This window comes from Panthera pardus, unplaced genomic scaffold (genome assembly GCF_024362965.1).
Source record: "Panthera pardus isolate Hobbes unplaced genomic scaffold, ASM2436296v1 HiC_scaffold_13, whole genome shotgun sequence".
NCBI classification, from domain to species: Eukaryota; Metazoa; Chordata; class Mammalia; order Carnivora; family Felidae; genus Panthera; species Panthera pardus.
In genome coordinates, this window is record NW_026526688.1 from 174,651,857 (window position 1) to 174,673,521 (window position 21,665).

General features: G+C 37.1%; 1 protein-coding gene across 2 annotated transcripts in view; it reads right to left on the bottom strand.

Annotated features, from left to right (window-relative positions):
* The window catches only part of DTHD1 (death domain containing 1), a 72,370-nt gene that overhangs the window by 36,052 nt on the left and 14,653 nt on the right, over positions 1 to 21,665 (bottom strand). For both annotated transcript variants that reach the window (XM_019414505.2, XM_019414513.2), the window contains exons 6-8: positions 12,099 to 12,263; positions 9,839 to 10,128; positions 2,757 to 3,001 (exon numbers count right to left, since the gene is read on the bottom strand). In XM_019414505.2, coding sequence (XP_019270050.2) covers positions 2,757 to 3,001; positions 9,839 to 10,128; positions 12,099 to 12,263 — 700 coding nt within the window. The remainder of the gene's footprint in view (positions 1 to 2,756; positions 3,002 to 9,838; positions 10,129 to 12,098; positions 12,264 to 21,665) is intronic.

Sequence of the window (21,665 nt, forward strand, 5' to 3'; positions counted from 1 at the left end):
TGAATTATGAATTCATGCTAAGCTACGCCTACCACCCGAAGTCCAACTCATTCCATTCCATCATCATAACATATTTTTTCTTCCTTTCCATCGGCTAAATTTCTACCAACTTACAAAGCTCAGATAACATGCCATAACCACCATGAATTTCCTATTGGTACCAGCTTCCAGAAAAGCTATTTTCCTCATCTGAACAACTATTAGTACACTGTTTTTCCCATTAGTCTAATCATTTACTATCTTACAAGGTGATTTTATATACAGCTGACCCTAGAAGAACGCAGGTTTGAAATGCTTGGGTCAACTTATACACTGATTTTTATTTATAAATACATCACATTACTGCAAATGCATTTTCCTTATGATTTTCTTTTTTTGCCAAAGGGAAAAAAATAAGATATAATAAAATAAAGCTACAAAGATCTAAACCACAAATACTAGTTGACTTGTCCTTTACAGCAATTTTACTTTTCTTCCAAACGTGAATATTAGTGAAATTAAGTTAAAACCGAGTTATATCTACAGAAAGATAATTTTCTATCAAGAAGCAGATTTCTGAAAAATGCTGAGAAAATAACATCTAGAAAGAGTGAAAATTACTATGAAATGGAAAACAGATTCTTAGAGTAGCTTTAGGATTAACACAACTGGAAATATACAACAGAATGAAGTTGTCAGGCTTGAAATAGCACCTTGGCTATTTAATCCCACACCCCCACGTCGTCCCCCACCCCCCTCCCAGACTTTGGTCTCAATCACGGATATGACTCTAAACAGAAAAGTAAATTATTTGAATAGTCTGGGACGTGGCCCACAACTACGCTTTACAACTCTCATTAGAGGGTCTAACTCCCGTTTTCTAGTATATTCAAGTCACAAAATTCATTCCAATCTGGATAATCTTAAACAGGCTCCCTTCTGTCTCAGTTTTATTTTAAAAGTTGATAATAGGGTAAAAATATTAAACTGCACCTACTTCTGCTGATTTGTATATAAGAGGGAGCTATGATTTCCCACCTACTAAAATATAGTATTTGGATATATCCGTTATGATTTTCTTAATAATGTTCTTTTCTCATTTATTGTAAGAATACAGTATATGAAACATGTAATATACAATATGGGTCAATCAACTGTTTATGTCATCAGTAAGGCTTCCAATCAACTATTGGCGAATAATAGTTAAGTTTTGGGAGAGTCAAAGTTATACTCAGATTTTTGATTATGCAGGGGTTGGTGCCCTTAACCTCGAAGTTGTTCAAGGGTCAACTGTACAGATTTTACATACTTTGATGGATTGTAAATCATTTAGAGCAATACTGTGCCATAAAAATATAGTTTGACAAAGACAAGCAATTTGAAAGGTTCTAGTTAGCCACATAAAAAAATGTTTTTTAAATGGGTGAAATTAACTTTATGGAGTAAGTAATAATATGTTTTATTATATTATTTATATCTATATTTTATTATTATGTATTTTGTTTCACTCCATAACCAAATATTATAATTTCTACAAAATCAACATAAACAAATGATTAATGAGTTATTTTATATTTTTTGTACTGCGTCTTTGAAATCTGGTCTGTACTTTATACTTACAGTACTTCTCAGTTTGGACTAGCCATATTTCAAGTGCCCCACACATGACACATATGGTTAGTGGCTATCGTTTAGGACAACACAGTTTTAGGGCATGTATTATCCTCTATATCTCTGTATTTTTCATAATGCCTAGCATAATACATTCCCTATTTCAGGAGTTCAATTAATATCTGTCAAATTCATTAATTACTGATTAACTTAAAATCAGTACCATATCTAATGGCATGACACACATTTCTACTATTCATAATGTAAAAAGTAAAACCACGAAAACATAATTTTAGCATCTTTAAAGAATACGTTTACTCTTTGAAGTGATAAAGTGAGTTTTTCAATTATATTTCTCATTAAGAATATAGTTTGGAAGGACTAAGTCCTGGATCATAGAAGAAAATAGTATATACAGCAATAAGATTATTTGTTTGACCTATTAGGAGAAACAATTCAATCCTACTTTCCTGAAAAGAATAAGAATTTTAGGTAAGAGTAATTCACTCTTAAAACAAGTGTACAGGATTTTATAAGCCTGGATGAAAATATTTTGATTTTCCCATTCCCCACATGACATTTCCTAAAAGTGTTGTGTTGTTAAATGTAGTCTGTGTTTTCATAAGTTCTTTCCCAGTTATTCTTATGCAGTTACAGAAAATGAATGACATTATTTCTATAATCATTAAGAACATGTTGTCAAGACCGCATCAACTTGAATTGTTGCTATTAGAAAGTTGAGGTGCACCTGGGTAGATCCTGGAGCGCCTGGGTGGCTCAGTCAGTTAAGCATCTGACTTTGGCTCAGGTCATGATCTCACAGTTCATGGGTCCAGTCCCATGTCAGGCTGCTCAGAGCCTGGAGCCTGCTTCGAATTCTGGGTCTCCCTCTCTCTCTGCCCCTCCCCTGCTGGTACTCTATCTCTCTCTGTCTCTCAAAAAATAAATAAACGCTAAAAATTTTTTTTTAAAGAAAGCTGATATGAAAGGAAGTGAAAATCCTGAAGTGTATTCCACCACTCTAAAATTATATACCCACTCCTTCCTTATCTTTATTCCTGCCTTCCCTTTTCACCTTGCGTATCCATGTGCCTGCAGTATAGATTGTGGTGGAGAATCATGAAGAGTTAACAAAATATGGTGATTAGAGAAGTAAAATAACTTACCTTTGGCAACTTCAATGGCAATTTGCAAATTGGCAACTGACAAAGGTTTTCATCCAGTATAGGAGATTGATCCAAGTTGTGGACTATCTTTTCTTTAGGTACTTTATAAACTACAATGGTGCCCTTATAATGAGGGCAGCTATAGTTTCCAAATTCATCCACCTCTTTGATTTGGAGTTCCAGCCTGGGTTTTCTTTGTAAATGAAAAATAAGCTTGTAATCTTTTCCATAATCCTTTCCATTGCCTAAAAAGAAGTGAAATGCATTTGTTGCTACTAAGATATACCACTTTGCCTTATTTAAATTTTTAAAATCCAAACTCTTACTCCATTTTTAATACAATTTAAGCTTTTTTGGTATCACTGACTCTTGCCAAAATATTAGCAGCAGTAGACTGAAACTGTAGATTACAAAAAAGACTTCTTTTTTTTTATGTGTTTATTTATTTTTGAGAGAGAGCCTGAGTGGGGGAGGGGCAGAGAGAGAGAGGGAGACAGAGAATCCCAAGCAGGCTCTGTGCTGTCAGCAGAGCTCGACACGAGGCTGAAACTCAAGAACCTATGAGATATGACCTGAGCCAAAATCAAGAGTCGGATGTTTAACTGACTGAGCCACCCAGGTACCCCAGAGATTTCTTATCTGTAATTGGACCAGGTGTTCTCTGGCTGCTTCTAGACCTAATAATCTTTAATTTTCTCTTTCCATTCCATTTTACTCTAACAAAAAAGTATTGAAAATATTCCGTTCTTTCTGTGGTTAGAAAATTACATTTATCTTTCAGTAATTGTCTTTTGTCTCTCCCCTAACTATTCATAGCATATTGTACCCTATCATGACCTCACAATAGGCATTCTAGATATGTGGTAGCCACTAGCAGCATGTGGCTTTTAAAATTAATGGTGAAATTAATTAAAATTAAATAAATTGGAAATTTACTCCTCAGTCACTCTAGCCACATTTCAAATATTTCATAGCAACATATGTCTATTTCATAGCAACATATGCACCTATGGACAGTGCAGATACAAAACATGTCCAGGATCACAGAAGTAGAGATGTTCTAGGGGCACCTGAGTGGCTCAGTGGCTTAAGAGTCCAAGTCTTGATTTCAGCTCAGGTCATAATTTCACGGTTTAAGTTCATGAGATCGAGCCCTGCGTTGGGTCCACACTGACAGTGAGGATCCTGCTTGGGGTTCTCTCTCTTCCTCTCTCTCTCTCTCTCTCTCTCTCTGCCCCTCCACCACTTGTGCTCACTCCCTCTCTCGATAAATAAATAAATGGAAAGAAAAATAGAGGTGTTCTAGCTAAACTTCAAAATGAAATAGCTACTAGATTCATGTTACTGAAATTTTTATTGAAACCTGATTAATTCCCCCAAAATAAGGGTATATCTTCTCAACTGCTCACTGAAAATACAAGAGCTCTAGTGAAGATAACCTTTCACTCATGGGGTTTTACCATGACAGTTTTACCTTGCCATTCCAATAGCAATGCCATTTTCCCTAAGACATGTCGCATTACCCTTAGCAAAATTTAAATGTAAGCTACATTGTAGCAGTCAAGATAAGACTGTTTCAAATGTTGAGATCCAGATCCAGCTCCAGCCCCAGCTACTTATCTACATTGTAATATTTATCTGGTTCTTTCCCATCTCTGAACTTATTGGAGGCTTAACTTATCTTTAAACCAAGATAAATAAAACTTACCTTCTGGGATTGTTCTGAGAACGAAAAGAAATAACATGGATAAAATGACTGGCACAAGGCGTAGCACATAATAAGTGCTCAGCAAATGATAGTAATAATAGCAAATGATAAGAAAGAAGCAGGACCCTTCAACTGTTTTTGAATTTGTATGGTAAAAACAAAAAAACAAAAAACACATTTTTTTCAAATATATCAATGTGAAGCTTTTATATCTAAGTTGCAGCTTCCTCCTACACCTAGAAGCCTGAACATTGACGACCCAGAGCTCTTTCTCGTGAAAAGCTTTCCCACTTTGAGAAAACCTTCCCAATGAAATCAGAGTTCAATAAGGGATGTAGATGACACCAATATTTTTCTCCATGTTGGACTGCTAGAGGTCATTTTGGTGAATCTCTAAAGCACACAGTTAAATCTAGAATTTGAATAACTCCAGGTTAGGAAAGGTGCTAGAGTATGTCTCTGCAAAAGTTTGTATTTAAGAGACAACCTGGCTACTTGAACAGAATGATCCCTAGGACGTCCTAGGAAAGGAATGACAAGCCATGGCTTGCCTTCTTGAATGTTTCCTGCTGGTTAAAAAAAAAAAAAAAAAAAAAAAAAAAAAAAAAAAAAGATAAATTTTTGAAGTCACCAAAATGTCATCTAGTAAATTAGATAAATTAGAATTTTTAGATCACTAGAGTAACACCTGGCAAACTTCTCCATGCTACTGGAGTTGCTACTTTGGTCCCAATAGAATACAACTTAATAAATCTCTCCTGTCCTTTGAAAGATACTCCCTGCCGTGTACACAATTATTCATGAAGAATATTTATATGCAGGATATAAAGACTGAAGGTGAAGCAGAGCTACATTGATTCAATTTAGATCTTAAATTTATCTGCCTCTCACTGCCAGTTAATTTTTTAAACTAAAGATCTGTAATGTAAATATGAAATGAAGATGAAAGTGTTGAGGATTTACAGTAATAAATAGCATGATTTTAGGGTTATAAATAGAAACCTTACATGTTTTTAAGTTGGAATTTCATTGTTGCCAAGACATAGCACTATATTTTGAATACCCCTGTCACAGTGGGCGGGGGGTAGGGGGGGGACATGCAGCACAAAGAAATTGCACTATTCTTTTTTTTTTTAAGTTTATTTATTTTGAGAGAGAGAAAGACAGAGACAGAGACAGAGAGCGCATAGCAGGTGAGGGGCAGAGAGAAATAGACAGAAACCCAAGCAGGATCCATGCTGTCAGTGGAGAAGCCCAACACGGGGCTCAAATTCACAAAACATGAGATCATGACGTGAGCAGAGATCAAGGGTTGGACACTTAACTGACTGAGCCACCCAGGCACCCCGAAATTGCACTATTCTACTTTTTTTTTTCCCTCCCACATCGGCATATTTAGAGGAGAAGTAAAAACAAAATCCATTTACTGCATTCCAAAATTATGAAATCAACCATTAGCTGACCTTTTGAGAACCTCTTTCTCCTCAGTATTATGTATACAGTTCCTAGAAGAACTTGGAACAGTAGCTGTTCAATAAATATTTGTCATATGAAGACATACAAAACTTATTTATATTTTATGAGCTACTAGGCATACCTCATAGAGATATCTTTTGTTCTCAATGAGGGGAATTGGAATATTTTTCAAAGATGACATAGAAAGTAAAAATGTAGAGATATATGTTTTTGCTTAGAAACATCAGATGAGTAAGTGATAAGTGAAAGGTGGCAAAATGGGGAACCAAATGAATCTTACAAGAACCATTGATTCAGGGCATTTCTGTATTCTAATACCTCTCTACCACCTCTACCCCTAAGCCACCATCATTCCTTGCTTGGTTTTTTACAATGGCTCATTAACTTGTCTCCCCAATCCTTCCTTTGCCTCTGAGATTATAACTGTTTGAAAATCTGTTCTATGATCTGACTCAGATCATGTGACTCTTCTATTAACAAGATGGCTGCCCATTTCACTCAGAATAAAAGGCAAACTCGTTGCCTTCAAGGAATGATCAGTACTCATCTCCTCTCCTACAAATTTGCTCTTACACCCTGTCTACCACCCATTTCAGCCTTCTTGCTGTTCCTCACACGTGTCCGGTACGCGTCTGCCGCTGCTAAGTAGCACTTGTACTCCCTCTGCCTGGGACAGACTCCCCTGCTATAGGATTATGGCTTCCTTTCTCACCTTCTTCAAGTCTCTGTCCAAATGTCACTTTCTCAAAGATGGCTTCCTTCATGAGTCTATTGAAAATTGCAATTCTGCCACTCTCTGTGAGACTCTTGATGTCCTTTCCTTCCTTTATTCTTCTATAAGGCACTTTTTCTCCCACCACACTGCACATTTTATTTACTTATTTGCTTCTCTGTCTCTCCCTAGTAGAATATAATGCACACAAGGGTAAGGAATTTTCATTGAATGAATAAAAGGGTGGTTATCCCAACATCCTACACATTTCTGGGAAAGTCACTTCTCTGGGCTAAAGGGCATTCAGGGCCACTTTGACACACACAAACCTCTTCAGGGCATTAGTAGATGTTACAGGTCATGCTAAAGTGTCATTATATAAAATTTTCTGTTTATTTCCCAGCACTCTCTGGATTCTGTGAGCACTGGGGGGTATAGGTGACTTGTAGTGGAAAGTTTAAGTCTGAATTAACAGCTCTAACCTGGAGAATGAAGGCATACTCTAGCTTATGTTCAGAAGAATACCAAAGGCTGATGTAAAAAGCAAGGGGGACACCTATCTTAGTTTTTCGTAGAAGTAAAGTAAATGGTGCATGACCTCACTCAAAAGAATTATATGTATTCTATATAAATAAATATAAAATGTTTAACATTTCTCAAAGGGCAGATGTCTGGATCCATTAATTAAAATTTTAAATATTTTTAATACTTTTAAATTTTTAAATAACTTTAATCTTTCCCAATTTTTTGTCTTCATTCTTCCAACAAATACTTCTAGCTGTCGTCTTCATTCTTCCAACAAATACTTCTAGCTGTCAGGTACCACACTAGGTGCTGGGAATTGAATGGTGCCCACTAACAGGACAAGACCTATTCTCATGGGACAGTAGTCAGAGAAACTGACATCCGTCAAACAATTAAATGAATAAAGACTGTATCTATGGTCATGTCCACAAAAGAGTAAGATAAGAACTGACATAATCAGAAAAGATGGGGAACACTTTTCTAAACATGATCATCAAGGTGAGATATGAAAGTACAGTAGGAGATAACTGGAGGTGGGCGGGGTAGATGGGTGGGGTGGAGAACCCTCCAGGCAGGCATTATCTGATTGTATGCCTTTTTGAGATTCACACCAGGCTCTAATGAAAGGATGAGGTGTCCATTTTTTTCCTGAGAATCTTGCTCCCCTTAGATGGAGAAAAATCCAGTGAGGCCGCAGAGCAGATCCGAGCATAGGTCTCTAGGAAAGGCAAAGCAGAAACAAACCTGGCATCGTGCCTGATTCATTTCCCTTGAGTGAAGATGAGTCCTTCCCCATTCCTTACATGGAGGAATTTGCACACAGGCTGGCTAACCTCAAGAACTCTTACCCTCAGTACCACTGCCTGTGAGAAGCATAGCAACTCACTCCTGTTTATGGCACTAGGTAAACACAGCTGCTGTCCTAAATATTACAGGAAAGTCATTGGCATCTTTAGTTTGGGTGGGACACTTCCAGTTTTTTACTGTCTCCTAGAGAGATTGTTCCAGGGTGGGCACTGTGGTTTCTGCTTCAGAAGCCCAGTACTTTCCTTCCTTCATCTCTTCACCCTTCTCTTTCCCTTTTTCTGATACCCTCGTTACTCACTCACTAAGTCCTGCCAGCTGACTCAGACGGCTGGGACTCCGCATGCGCAAGTGGAAGAGACAGTTCACGTTGGGACACTTTGGGTCTCGTTTCTGAGATACAGAAAAAGGGCAGCCTCAGCTTCAAGCTGCATCATTTTTGTGACAACAAAGAGCCAACAGAGCTTGGATTAACTTCCAGAATCAGAGAGAAAATAGGCACCATTAAAAATCAATGAGATCTGTGTCGATTTATAAGTGAACAGAGAATATTACTTCAAGTCAATTCTACTGCAAGATTCCTGGGCCGGAAATCCCCATGAACCCCAAGCCTGAATTCTCCCCTACACTTCACCTTTACATACATTACCTGTTAGATTCTATTCCATCCCAAGGAAATAAGTTACAGAGAAGCAGTTGAATTAAAAAAAAAAAAAAAAAATGGGGGGGGGATGGCAACTTCTCGAAAAATCTTTTTCTTTCTTCTCTCACACAGTTGTTTTCTCTCTGTGTTCTCCTTTTTTCTTCCTCTTCTCTTCATTTTATATCCTTTTCTGATCTCTTCCCTCATTTCTCCTACCTTATCCTGCAACCTCCCGTATTCATTCACCCTGTTTGTTGGTCTTAGTATTTCCATAGGTTCACTCATTCACTACATTCCTATTGAAAGCTTTTCCTGGGCCAGGCATTCTTCTAAGCTCAGGGATCCACAGCGGGAAAGACGTAGCCAGTACCTTCCTGAATTTACATTCCGGGGAAGAACATAAGTGTATGAGCAAAGAGTAAGTAAACAAATAAATAAAATAATTTCACATTGTGGTATGATTTATAATGGAAGCAAAAAAAAAAAAAAAGCCTTAGAAAAATATGAGGATGAGAGGTAAGCAAGGTACGTCATCTACCTCAGAGGTTCTTAGCCACTGTTGTGCCATGAACCCTTTTGGAGTTTGGTGAAACCTATCAATTGTTTCTCAGAGTGGACTTTTAAATACATAAAATAAAATGTGTGGAAGTATAAATAAGACAATCATACTGGAATATAGTTCTAGATACACATCTCTTGGGAGTCGTGATCAGTCCGCTGATCCCAGATTAGATTCTTTGTAGGACATAAGAAAGAGTTTGGATGTTATGTTAAGTGGAATAAGAGATAATTGTCAAGTGCTTAATGTGGGGGGAGGGCAATAAGGCATGATTTATATTTTTAAAGGATCACTATTGTTCCTGTGTAGAAATAGACTTCACATGGCTCTTAGTGGAGACAGAGGAGCGTTTAGGAGGCAATTGCAAGGGTGTATGAAAGAGATGATCCTCGCTCGGATTCAAGAGTATTCACGGAGAAGACTGTTTCTAGAAGAGTGTCACCTTCTAGAGTCAGCCTGTAAGGGAAGATGCATCCCTAATAAGGGAAGAAAGAGATTGAAGCAAAAAGCAAATAAGTCTTTTTCTTTCCCTACTTTTCATAAGCCTCCCCTCAGTTCTCTGAAGTTTTCCTCGGTGATACAAGTTTAACGAAGGCCTTCAGAAGCTTGTGGCTGCTAGCCCATAGAGCATACAAAAAGGTGTCTTTGTACTTACTTGAAGCAAATATATTTCCAGTAAATCTTAAAAGAATTTGTTCTCCTTCTTTGACTTGGAAGCTGCGTGAAGACTCTGGAGGGCCACTGAACGATTCCAAGCGCAAGTTCCGAAGCACCTGGTTTAAATCTTTAGAAGGAACCACTAGAATGACTACTTTATGTGGATTGTCTTTCTGGTGACAGAGTACAACACAGGCAGTGGTGCTGAGCATAGCTTCTTCTAGAGCTTTCACAAAAGAAACCAAGAGGCTATTTTCCACAACGGAAGAAAGGTGTAGCACAATAAATCTGCGCGGGAGCAAAGAGGCGTGACGTGAGGGAAGCGTACAGTCTCAAAAATATCACTGATACCAAATAACACCCATTATCATCCAAGCTTTCGTTAAAAAACAAAAAAACATCATGGGGCCCCTGGGTAACTCAATCGGTTGAGTGTCTGACTTCGGCTCAGGTCATGATCTCGCAGTTTGTGGGTTCGAGTCCTGCATCAGCCTCTGTGCTGACAGCTCAGAGCCTGGAGCCCGCTTCAGAATCTGTCTCTATCTCTCTCTGCCCCTCCCCTGCTTGCGCTCTGTCTCACTCTCTCTCTCTCTCTCAAAAATAAGTAAACATTAGAAGAATTAAAAATTAAAAAAAAATAAAATCAAGCGTTCTAATAACCAACTAGTTAGATTCCTGAATGACTTTAATGAACCTCCTGGCAGTCAGGAAACCATTCAAACCAAACCAAGCTCTAAACAGATGTTCACCAAGAAATCCCCCAGGGTCAGATCAGCTCTAAATATGGCAGCATATTTTAAATTGTATTTTAACTAGCATCACCAAGGGTTATAATTTCCAACTATAGAAGAGAAAGATAATCAAGATAATTCATTTACTACCAACAGGATAAAGACTAGATGTCATAATTAAGTAGAGATTAAAATATTTTCTCTGTCACTGTGGTGTCAGAATCGTTATGAATAGACCTGTTGTGAGATGAGTCTTGCCCACTCTACCCAAATTTAAATGTTGGAGGCCTAATCCCCAGTACCTCAGAATGTGACCTTATTTCAACATGGGGTCTTGACAGGTGTAATCCAGTTAATGTGAGGGCATTAGATACACACTAATCCAATATGACTGGTGTCATAAAAAGGGGAACTTTGGGTACAGAAATGTGCATACATGGAGAATGTCACATGAACATAGAAATGGACACTTTCAAGCCAAGAAGAGAAGCCTGGAACAGATCCTTCCCTCACAGTCCTCAGAAGGAATGAATCTTGCTGACATCTTGATCTTGGAGTTTCAGCCTCCAGAGCTATGAGACAATACATTTCTGTTGTTTAAGCCACCTAGTTTGTGGGACTTTATCATGGCAGCCTGGCAGACTAATATAGGCATCCCTCTCTGGGCTGGATCCTTACCGCCTCACACACATCCCCCAACTCTTCTCCACAAAAATTGCCTTACATGATCGCCCTCAGCCAGAGAATCCCTGCACCCACAGACAAGGACTCACTGATGCAGGGGTGTATACCAGCCTCCTTGGTACTCACACTCCTGAGCTTCCCGGAGGTACCAGGCTGAGGTAAAACTTCTGCTGAAACCATAGGTTTTCTCAGCTTATTCCCTTGCCTTACTCATTTCGTTCATTCCCTTACAGGATTCACCTAAGAGTTCTCCCTCAATAAATCAATAAATCCTCATATTAAACTCTGCTTCTGACCCGAGACAACTGTAGTAGTAAGATCTTCCATTTTGAAATAAAAGCTATCTTTAGACATATGATTGCCTTCTCTTTATGAGTGTCTGCTCCTCATGAGCCTTAAAACTGTCTAAAACTCTTCTCATAATTAGCTGTCTAGAAAACATGGAAATGAGGAAGGCAAAATAAGGGCACGGAAATAACAAATTCAGTTTACATATACATGCTTATGAGATTAGCATAGTATGAACAGTTAATTACTGTCTTCATGGAATTTCATAAATAAAAGTGCTGTTTTAAAACTATTTTGGAGTTAAAGGAAGTCTCTAAAAATAAATCTAAGTTATGAGTGATTTCCAAAAGCACTTATTAAACTATCATGAATGAAATTATAGATAGCATATTCATATCAATTCTGGTTTGTGTTTTCAGCACACCCTGAAGAACTATTTATATTCCTATATGAGGCATAAAAGCCTAATCCTACAATTTCATTTCAGTAAGCATCACTTATAATTCATCAGGATATAATACCGTCAACTTGTATTGTTTACAGGTATTGTATTACCTCTCTAAATGTTCGCGCAATTCAAATGATATCAAGCCACTCTGCATGGTTCTCACTACAACATTATCAAGCCCAAACCAACCACTGTCTCCACTTCTGAATCCCAGTAATTTCAAAGATTCACAGCCGTTGTTCCCAGGTTTCCTCATGGAAGTGCTTTTTGTCCTGTACAATGGTAGGAGAGGAGAAACTGGTAAAATTTGTGTAGCATGAATCTTATTTAATGCATTAATTCTTTCAGTAAGCAAATAATCCAATAACAGTACATTGAGTGTATTCTATGTGCCAATAATTCCTCTATGCACGGGGAACACAAAGATAAGAAACATATAGCCCTTACTCTCCTGAAGAGTACAGTATTATAGTATTACCCAAATATGGGGCAAGGTGATCGGTGTGATAATTAAGGGAATGCGCAAGGTGGTTTAGAAAACAGAAGGAAGGTGCTCGGGGAAGCTTGCAAAGTGAAAATGTTAATATTTGACGTGAACTTTGGAAAATGAGAAGCATTTTATTACTGGCAAGAGAGTTTAGGGAACACCCCAAAAACATTAATAAAGTCACTGGTGAAAACCCAGATGCTTCAGGGGAGCCAAGAGTAGTGGGGGGCACCTAACAGGTAAGACCACAGATTCTGGAGCAAGACTTTCTACTTTCAAATCCTGGGTGGATCTGAATCTTATTAACTATATGACCAATGGGCATGTTATGTGATCTCTCTGTTTCAGTTTCCTTATTTATAGTATGAGAGTAACAATAGTATCTACATCATAGAGTTAAATAGTATCTACATCAATTGAATTAATATTTTTATCCTAATTCCTACAGCAGACATAGCCCATTAGCTTTCTTGCACAGTCCCCCTTCCTTTTCAACCTGCATTTGAATGTACCATGTGATACCTTCCACCAACCAGAGCTGAATTTACTCACAGTAGACCAAGTTTCAACACTCAGCAAATTTTATCTTTTTTCTTCGGAACTTGACTAAGAGGACCAGAGATTATAACTTGTCACTGCTGTCATTTAGCTACGGCACCCTGGGCTATAAAAATAATTAGCACAGAGAGTATTCATAAACGAAAAAAAAATAGAGGAGATGCTAAGAGACAAAAGGAGAGAAATCAAAATGAAAGAATCCATGTAGTCCTAGAGATGGAATAGCCTGACAATAAACTCTTTTCTTGAATTCATAAATGGATACCTGTTCCTCAGAAAGGAAGAAAAGTTCTTGATACTGAACATCGTGGGGGGCGGGGGGGGGGGAGGTCTAATGATAGTACAAGTCACAAGGGGTAAAAACCATGTTGGCTAGTTACTAAGAATGAAGACCCAAGTGTGAATCCCACATCCTTATTTGTGAATACGATTAGTTATGGCTCTAAAACCACCTTAGTTTTTACAGGTTGAGCTGTCCAATAAGCCATAAATTAGGAACTAAACTTGATTTAAAATGTCTACTCTGAAATTTTTAGATTCTATTGATTCCTTCAGGGAATCAGCCAGTTTAAAATATGGAGAATAGGGGAAGAAATAACATTTAGTTTTTGGCTTTTGGTTTAAAACCACAAATAGAGTAAATTTTGTGACACTTGGAAGTTAATTATTTTTTATGGAGTTTTTAAAAATTTATTTATTTTATTTTGAGAGAGACGGAGACAGCACAAGTGGGTTAGGGTCAGAGAGAAGGAGAGAGACAGAATCCCAAGCAGGCTCTGCTCTAGCAGCACAGAGCCCGATGGGGGGAGGGGAGAGCTGATCTCAGGAACCATGAGAAAGCAACAGTAGGAAGCCTAACCAACCAACTGAGCCACCCAGGCACGCCGGAAGTTAATAATTTATTAACACAGGAAAATACACTGAAACTGAATCCAAAACTCTGGTCATTTACTAGAAAATTACTTAATTAAATGCATGACTGATTTTTTTTTTTTTTTTTTCCTGATGACAACTCCTAACTTTTTTCTCCCAGTGGTCTAAACATTTCTGGGGACCTACAGGTTCTCAGCAGTAGCAGAACTGAACCCTACTCTCCCGTCCAGGTGGGTCTAAAACCTGAGGCATATAGTGCATTTGGCATTCATTAACAAAGTTTGCTTTAAAAAAAAAATCCCATTTTTTCTGATTTCTGAGCACGTGATAGGATCGCACTTCCTCTCCCCAGTGATTGAGTGGGGGCCATATGACCAGTTCTAGTTAATAAACAGTGAATGTCACTTGGAGACCAAGCATTTAATTGCTCATGTGCATCTACTCAAAGCTTTTTCTTCTGCTACCCATGACAGCAGCCAGAAAGTGGTTGCCTTTCAGCCTGGGTGCAGGAGTGAGGATAACCAAGAGACAGCCTGCCTTTGAGGACAACACAGCATGTGTGAGATATGGGTCGTTGTCATCAGCCCCGGGTGAATTCAAGTTTTTGTTAGCCTAGCCTACCCTGTAGAGTGCATCTTCCTCCCAGTCCTAGTGATCTGTTCAGTGATGGGTTTGTAACTGATTTAGGGTGAGAATAACTCTCAGGGCCTTTATGCATATCCATGGGGAGCTTCACCTTCTACTGAACTTGGAATAGCAAGATGGAACTGTCTTGCCAGCATGAGGGACAAGCACGTCAAAGAATGGAATTGGCACAGAGGAGGGCAGAAAGAGAAGAGAGAGACTAGGTTCTTTCTGGTTGAAGAAGTATATAAAGATAAATATATCCCCAGGCTTTTTGTTTACATGAACCAAAGAATTCCTTTTTCCTTAAAACTTTGGGCTTGCTTTTCTGACACTCAAAATCAAAAGAGTCCTCAATGATATAAAGATCAAATTTAGATTTCATGACATATAACATTGTGTAAGTTTAAGGTGTAAAATGTAATGGTTTAATACATGGATATGTTACAAAATGATTATTACCGTATAGTTAACGCATCCATAATCTCACATTTAGACTTTAATATGATAATAGATTATACCTCCTCTTGAAATTAAATGATTTGCTAGCATCCTTATCTATCCCAGCTGTTCTTGACAACTCTGCAAATAAACTCTTCCTTTTATATATGCTATTAGCAAACTTTCACATCTCCTATTGTCTAGCAATGGCTAGCATTTGATCACAGTCCACAGAAAATTCTGATGTACTAAGAGTTCCATAAAATATAATCTTCATTAAATAAATTTGTTTATTCAAGAATTACCGATTTTGCTTTTTTCTTGAGATGAAACTTTTTCCGTACCCAAAATTCCAGGCATTGGGGCAATTATAATTGGCCCATTTTGGGTCAAGTGCTCAATTATATTTAACAAGGACATTAAAAAACATGGAAACTCCCATTAGATCCACATGGATGGAAAGAACACTTTCCAGAATTTGTGGTACAATTTCCAAAAATTAAAGTGGCTGGGTAGACAAAGCAACAGATGTCCACTCCAAGCTGCCTTTCTCAGGTCTAACAGTGCCCTGGTATGTTGTTCTGAGATAAATGCCTTAATGCCACACCACTGAAAGACACTCAGAAGATTTTTTCCAAGATAAAAAAGATCTATCTGTCTAGGGGCACCCAGGTGGCTCAGTCAGTTAAGCGTTGGACTCTTGATTTCAGCTCAGGTCATGATCTCAAGGTTCGTGAGTTTAAGCCCTGTGTGGGGCTCTGCACTGTCAGCTTAGGATTCTCTCTCTTTCTTCTCTCTCTCTGCCCCTCCCCTGCTTGTGCTCTCTCTCTCTTTCAAAATAAATAAATAAACTTTAAAGAAAAGAAGTTATATCCCAAGGTTCTACAAGTAGAAATAGGCATTACTGGAAACTTTTCAAGGATAGTTTCTTTCTTTCTTTCTCTCTTTCTTTCTCTTTCTTTCTTTCTTTCTTTTTCTTTCTTTCTTTCTCTCTTTCTTTCTCTTTCTTTCTTTCTTTCTCTTCTTTCTTTCTTTCTTCTTTCTTTCTATAGCAGTTTTAGGTTCACAGCAAAATTGAGAGGAAGATGCACAGGTTTCCCATTTACCTCCTGTTTCCACATATGCATAGCCTCCTCCATTATCAATATCCCCCATCAAAGTGGTACCTTTGTTACAATTGGTGGACCTACATTGATACATCATGATCACCCAAAGACCATAGTTTATATTAGAGTTAACTCTGTGTTGTACATTATGTAGGTTTGAACAAATGTAGAATGACATGTAGCCATCATAATAGTATCATACAAAGTATTTTCACCACTATAAAAACCCTCTATATTCTGCCTATTTGTCCCTCCTTCACTCCAATGTCTGGCAACCACTGACGTTTTTACTGTCTTCATAGTTTTGCCTTTTCCAGAATGTTATACAGTATATATCACACAGTAGGTAGCCTTTTCAGATTGTTTTCTTTCACTCAGCAATATGCATTTAAGATCCCTCCATGTATTTTTGGTTTGATAGCTCATTTCTTTTTGGCACTGAGTAATTTTCTATTGTACGGATGTTATTTATCCATTCTTGACATCTTGATTGCTTCCAAGTTTTGACAGTTGAGAATAAATCTTATATGACATCCATATGCAGGTGTTTGTGTGGACGTGTTTTCAACTCCTTTCAATAAATATCAAGAAGTGCTATTGCTGGATAGTATGATAAGAGTATGTTTAGTTTTGTAAGAAACCACAAGTTTCCCAAAATAGCTGTACCATTTTGCATTCCCACAAACAATGAATAAGAATTCCTGCTTCTTCACATCCTCACCAGCATTTAAGGTTGTAAGTGTTCTGGATTTTGGCCATCCTAATAGATGTGTATTTGTATGATTTTTGTTTTAATTTGCATCTCAGTGATGACATATGCTGTGGAGCATCTTTTCAGATTCTTATTTGCCAATCATACATCTTCTTTGCTAAGGTGTCTGTTAAGGTCTTTGGCCCATTTTTTAATCAAGTTTTTTGTTTCTTATTGTTAAGTTTTAAGAGTTCTTTGTGTATTTTGGATAACGTTTCTTTATCAGATGTACCTTTTGTAAATATTTTCTCCTACTCTGGGGCTCATCTTCTTATTCTCTTAATATTCTCTTTCCCAGAGCAGAAGCTTTTAATTTTATGAAGTCCAGCATATCAATTATTTCTAACGTGGATTGTGCCTTTAGTGTTGTATCTAAAAGTCATTGCCATACACGAGGTCATCTAGATTTTCACCTATTAGGTGCAATTAGGTGAAAACACCTTCTAGGAGTTTTGTAGCTTTTCATTTTACATTTTTATGCCTATAATCCAATTTGGGTTAATTTGTGAAAGGCGTAAGTGTTGTCTACATTTTTTTTTTTTAATGTGGACCTCTACTTGTTCCAGCACTATTTGTTGAAAAGACTGTCTTTATTGCATTGCATTGCCCTTTCTTCTTTGTCAAAAATCAGTTGACTATATTTATGTAGATCTATTTCTGGGCTCTCTATTCTGTTCCACTGGTCTATTTGCCTATTCTTTCACCAATACTACACTGTTGATACTGTGGTTTTGTAGTAAGTCTTGAAGTCACATAGTGTCAGTCTTCCAATTCTGTTCTTCTGTGATGGTTTCTTTTTGATTTCTTAAGTTATGTGGTAGTTTTACCAACGTGTTCATTTTATTATCATGCCATATGATGCGTATATTTTACAGATATTGTCATATAAGACTCACATATTACATTTGAACATAATAATCTTAAAACCAATGGCAATATGTAGAAATAGTATTTTTCATGAGCAAAAATATTTACCCATCTGACTCTCTAAAGTATTTCTTATATAATATGGAATAAGTTTTTATTTAACAAATTAATTTCGCCTTTCACCACTGTTAAGAAATCTTTTCTGGTTCATAATTAAATGACTCTCATCTTTTCCCCAGAAACCATTCAGACATAGAGGAATGTAATGTAATAAAGACCGCTAATTCTTCATATTTAGACCATGTTTTGGCCTCACCTAGTTTTTACCATTTTTTTTATTTTATGAAGCATGGAGTGCTTCACTGTGTTCCTATTTCCATAGAAAATGTTCAACTGTTTTCACCCTTTGATGTAAGAATGTTAGTATATGTGCTGCCAAAGCAAGCACATGAAAGAATGTTAAACAAATAGTTGACACAGGTTCTCATTTTATTGTTTAATATGCTCCACTGGAGAGAGAAATGCATCTACCATATCTAGCACTAATAGCAACAGCATAGTATAAAACACTAATTCAGTGTTGTTAAAAAGCATAGGATTACTAATACTATTTACATTTCCATAAATTTATTCATTAATTTATTTAACTCACACAACTTTTTTTAACACCTACAATGTTATGCTTATGCTGAGTGATGATTAATGGAAAGGAGAATGATACTATAGTATGACATAGGACGTGCGCAAAGAACGTGGCTGACGCAAAGAGAGGAAAAATCAATCCCTCCTAGACATCTTAGAATGTCTTGACAGATACGGACACAGTTAAGCTACTACTTACAGAATAAACCAGAGTTCTTCACCTAAACATGACAGAAAAAGAATTTTCTAGCAGAAAGACCATACACTGGAGCAAAGAGATGGAGGGAAAAAAAAAGAAATTAGTACTTTGGCCAACTGAATTGATGACAAATGGCCATCTTCCCACTACACAGGAATGCTGGACAAAATCTCTGTCTCTCTCTCTGTCTCTGTCTCTGTCTCTCTCTCTCTTTCACACACACACACACACACACACACACAGGAAAGTAGAGGAACTCAAAAGCTGGAAAAAAAAATCCCTTAGATCTGGAAACAAACAAACAAACACACTTCAAAAAGTTGGAATTCTCTTCTCTCCCCACAGAACATGACCAACTGGTTCTATGGAAGCTCCCACCCTCATCAGTCTCCTCCACACGCACACCCTGCCCCACTAACTGTGCATACACACCAGGTGTGTGGGGGCTGGAGCTTAATATATTACCGGGTACATCAGATACAGCCTCTAACTATTAGCTGGAACTAACTCAGTCATAAAACTGGAATCCCAAAAGGGCAGCACTGGCCGTAAAATGAGAAACAATAAAAACAACCAAAATCTCTTTGAATATTGGCTCAAGAAAGCAACAAACACACAAAGCTGCTCTGGCAGGAGGGAGGGGGAAAAGAAAAGTTGATCTAAAAATCATAATCAATACTTGGAAATGAATTTCTAAGGATGGAATTAGCATATAGACAAGGTACTAGATTACACCAGGCTAATAGATAATTTTAAACATCATGCTAATAGGTAGGTGATAGAATAATCTCAATAAAACTATGAAATGAGTATGTTTACAATGATTAAGGGGGTAACGAAAGAAATAGAAAGCATAGTGAAAAAACAGAGCATCTTAGAACAAACGATTTTTAAAATATATCGATATCTTTTTTTTTCTTTTTTTAGAAATGAGAGTTACAATGATTGAAATGAACAGTTGAAACTACTGATTTAAAACAAAAAAAACAGTAAAAATGTAAGGGTGCCTGGTTGGCTCAGTCAGTTGAGTGTCTGACTCTTGAGTTTGGCTCAGGTCATGATCCCAGGATCTCTCTTTCTCTCTTAAGATTCTCTCTCTCTCTCTATCTCTCTCTCTCTCCCATTGCCCCTCTCTCCCCCCCCTTTCTCTCTCTACTCCTCTCTCCCACTTGCTCTCTCTCTGAAAAAAATAAAAAAGAAAACCTAATTTACTTTAATAAATAAATAAATAAATAATAGCAAAATATAAAAAAGGTAAAATATATGAGGAAATCATCTCAAATACAGCATAGAAGCTTTTAAAGAATATTAAAGGTTTGTGTAAGATGAACAACAGTATAAATTATGTTTACTCCATTTATATTTGTTTAATATAACTGATGATTTTATTTATATCATCTTTTCTCTTTAATATCACCATGCTGTTTTCTTGTTTTCCTTCTGTTATCCTTTTGCCATATAAACTTTTCCTTTTCACTTTTTGCTTTGTACTTTTGTGAGTGAGATTGAGGCAAGACTGATTTTATTCCTTTTTACTTAATCTGCTTCTGCTAAACAGATTGTTAAAGAATTATGTTTTATTTAAACGTGCATTTCAAATCTTCCATGTTATGCCTAAGTATGGTTTTTTGGTTTTTTTTTTCATAAATTGTGTCTAGTAATCAATCAGCACTTTCTAAGTCAAGGCTTTAATCAACGTCAGAAAATCAAATTCAACTATGCCTTTGATTATTGCTTCTTTTATGGTTGTTTTGGCTGCCTCTTTGATGATACCTGTAATTATTAGGTGACATCACTTCAAATGACTCCTTATCAAACACTGGTCCCTTTTCATCTCTGCTTGTTATCTTTGTATCTTATCCTGTTGTCCTCTTGTCTTTTTCTAGTCTATCCTGATGGCTTTCTGTTTCTCAGAAATTTTGCTTACTGGATCATACTACACTTACAAAACGGATTTCTAAAATACTCTGCAGGTAACTGTGATTCTCATTATTCAAGTTACTGTGAAATGTCAGAATGATGCTGTCTTTCTTTATTTCCATAGTATGTTCTTTGGTGTTTTTATTCCGCTTTTCAAATCTTTTTGATTAATATTACAATTTTTTCCTTAGGAAATCATGTAGGATTTTGTATTTTTTCCCTTAATCTTGAATGAATATTTGTCCACTCGCTTTGGTAGCCACTTGAATCTCTTTCTCAGATCTGGAAAGCAGATCCATGTGTATAATTTATAAATCAATTTTCAGTGTCTAATCGTTTTTCCTGAGTATAATTTATCTGGAGTACCCCTGTGTAATCTTCTACCTGAAAAAAAAACTGGATTTCAAATGTTTCGAATCAATTAAGTGTATGAAAATGTGCCACCCTCAGCATGATTTCTACTGGGGCTCCTCTCGCCTCTGCTCTTATCTCTATACCTGTGGGAATTTCATTTTTGACAATGCAGTATGCTGCTTCCAATTTCTCTTTGCATTCTGCTCTGTCATTTCTGAGGCATGTGCAAATATAGCAAAAGAGGGGCAAAGGAACACTGATCTAATCAGATCCAAAAATGGTATCTGTGTGTTACAGGGATAAATTTCTATTTCTCAGACTAGGGGATTAGACCATCAGGGACAAGCTAATTATTTTTCTATCATATTTATTGCAAATGGAGCTGCTTTGTTTTATGATGGAAAATACATATCAGTCACAAATTATTTTTATTAATCCTTTGCCATCCACCCTCTATATATAGTAGAAATACTAGGTTCCAGCAACAGGTTACTGGTAAGAATCCATTCTTAGGATTAAGTTCTTATCTTTAAAACTATATATGGGGGCACCTGGGTGGCTCAGTCGGTTAAGCATCCAACTTCAGCTCACTTTATAACCTCATGGTAAGTGAGTTCGAGCTCCACATTGGACTCTGTGCCGACAGCTTAGAGTCTGGAGCCTGCTTTGGATTCTGTGTCTCCCTCTCTCTCTGCCCCCTCCCCCACTCATGCTCTGTCTCTCTCTGTCTATCAAAAATGAATAAATGTTTAAAAAATTAATAAAAACAAATAAAAAATATATATGTATCTCAGGGGATATTTAAAATAGCATGTCTTTAATCTATGAGACGGGTACATTTTAAATTTGAAG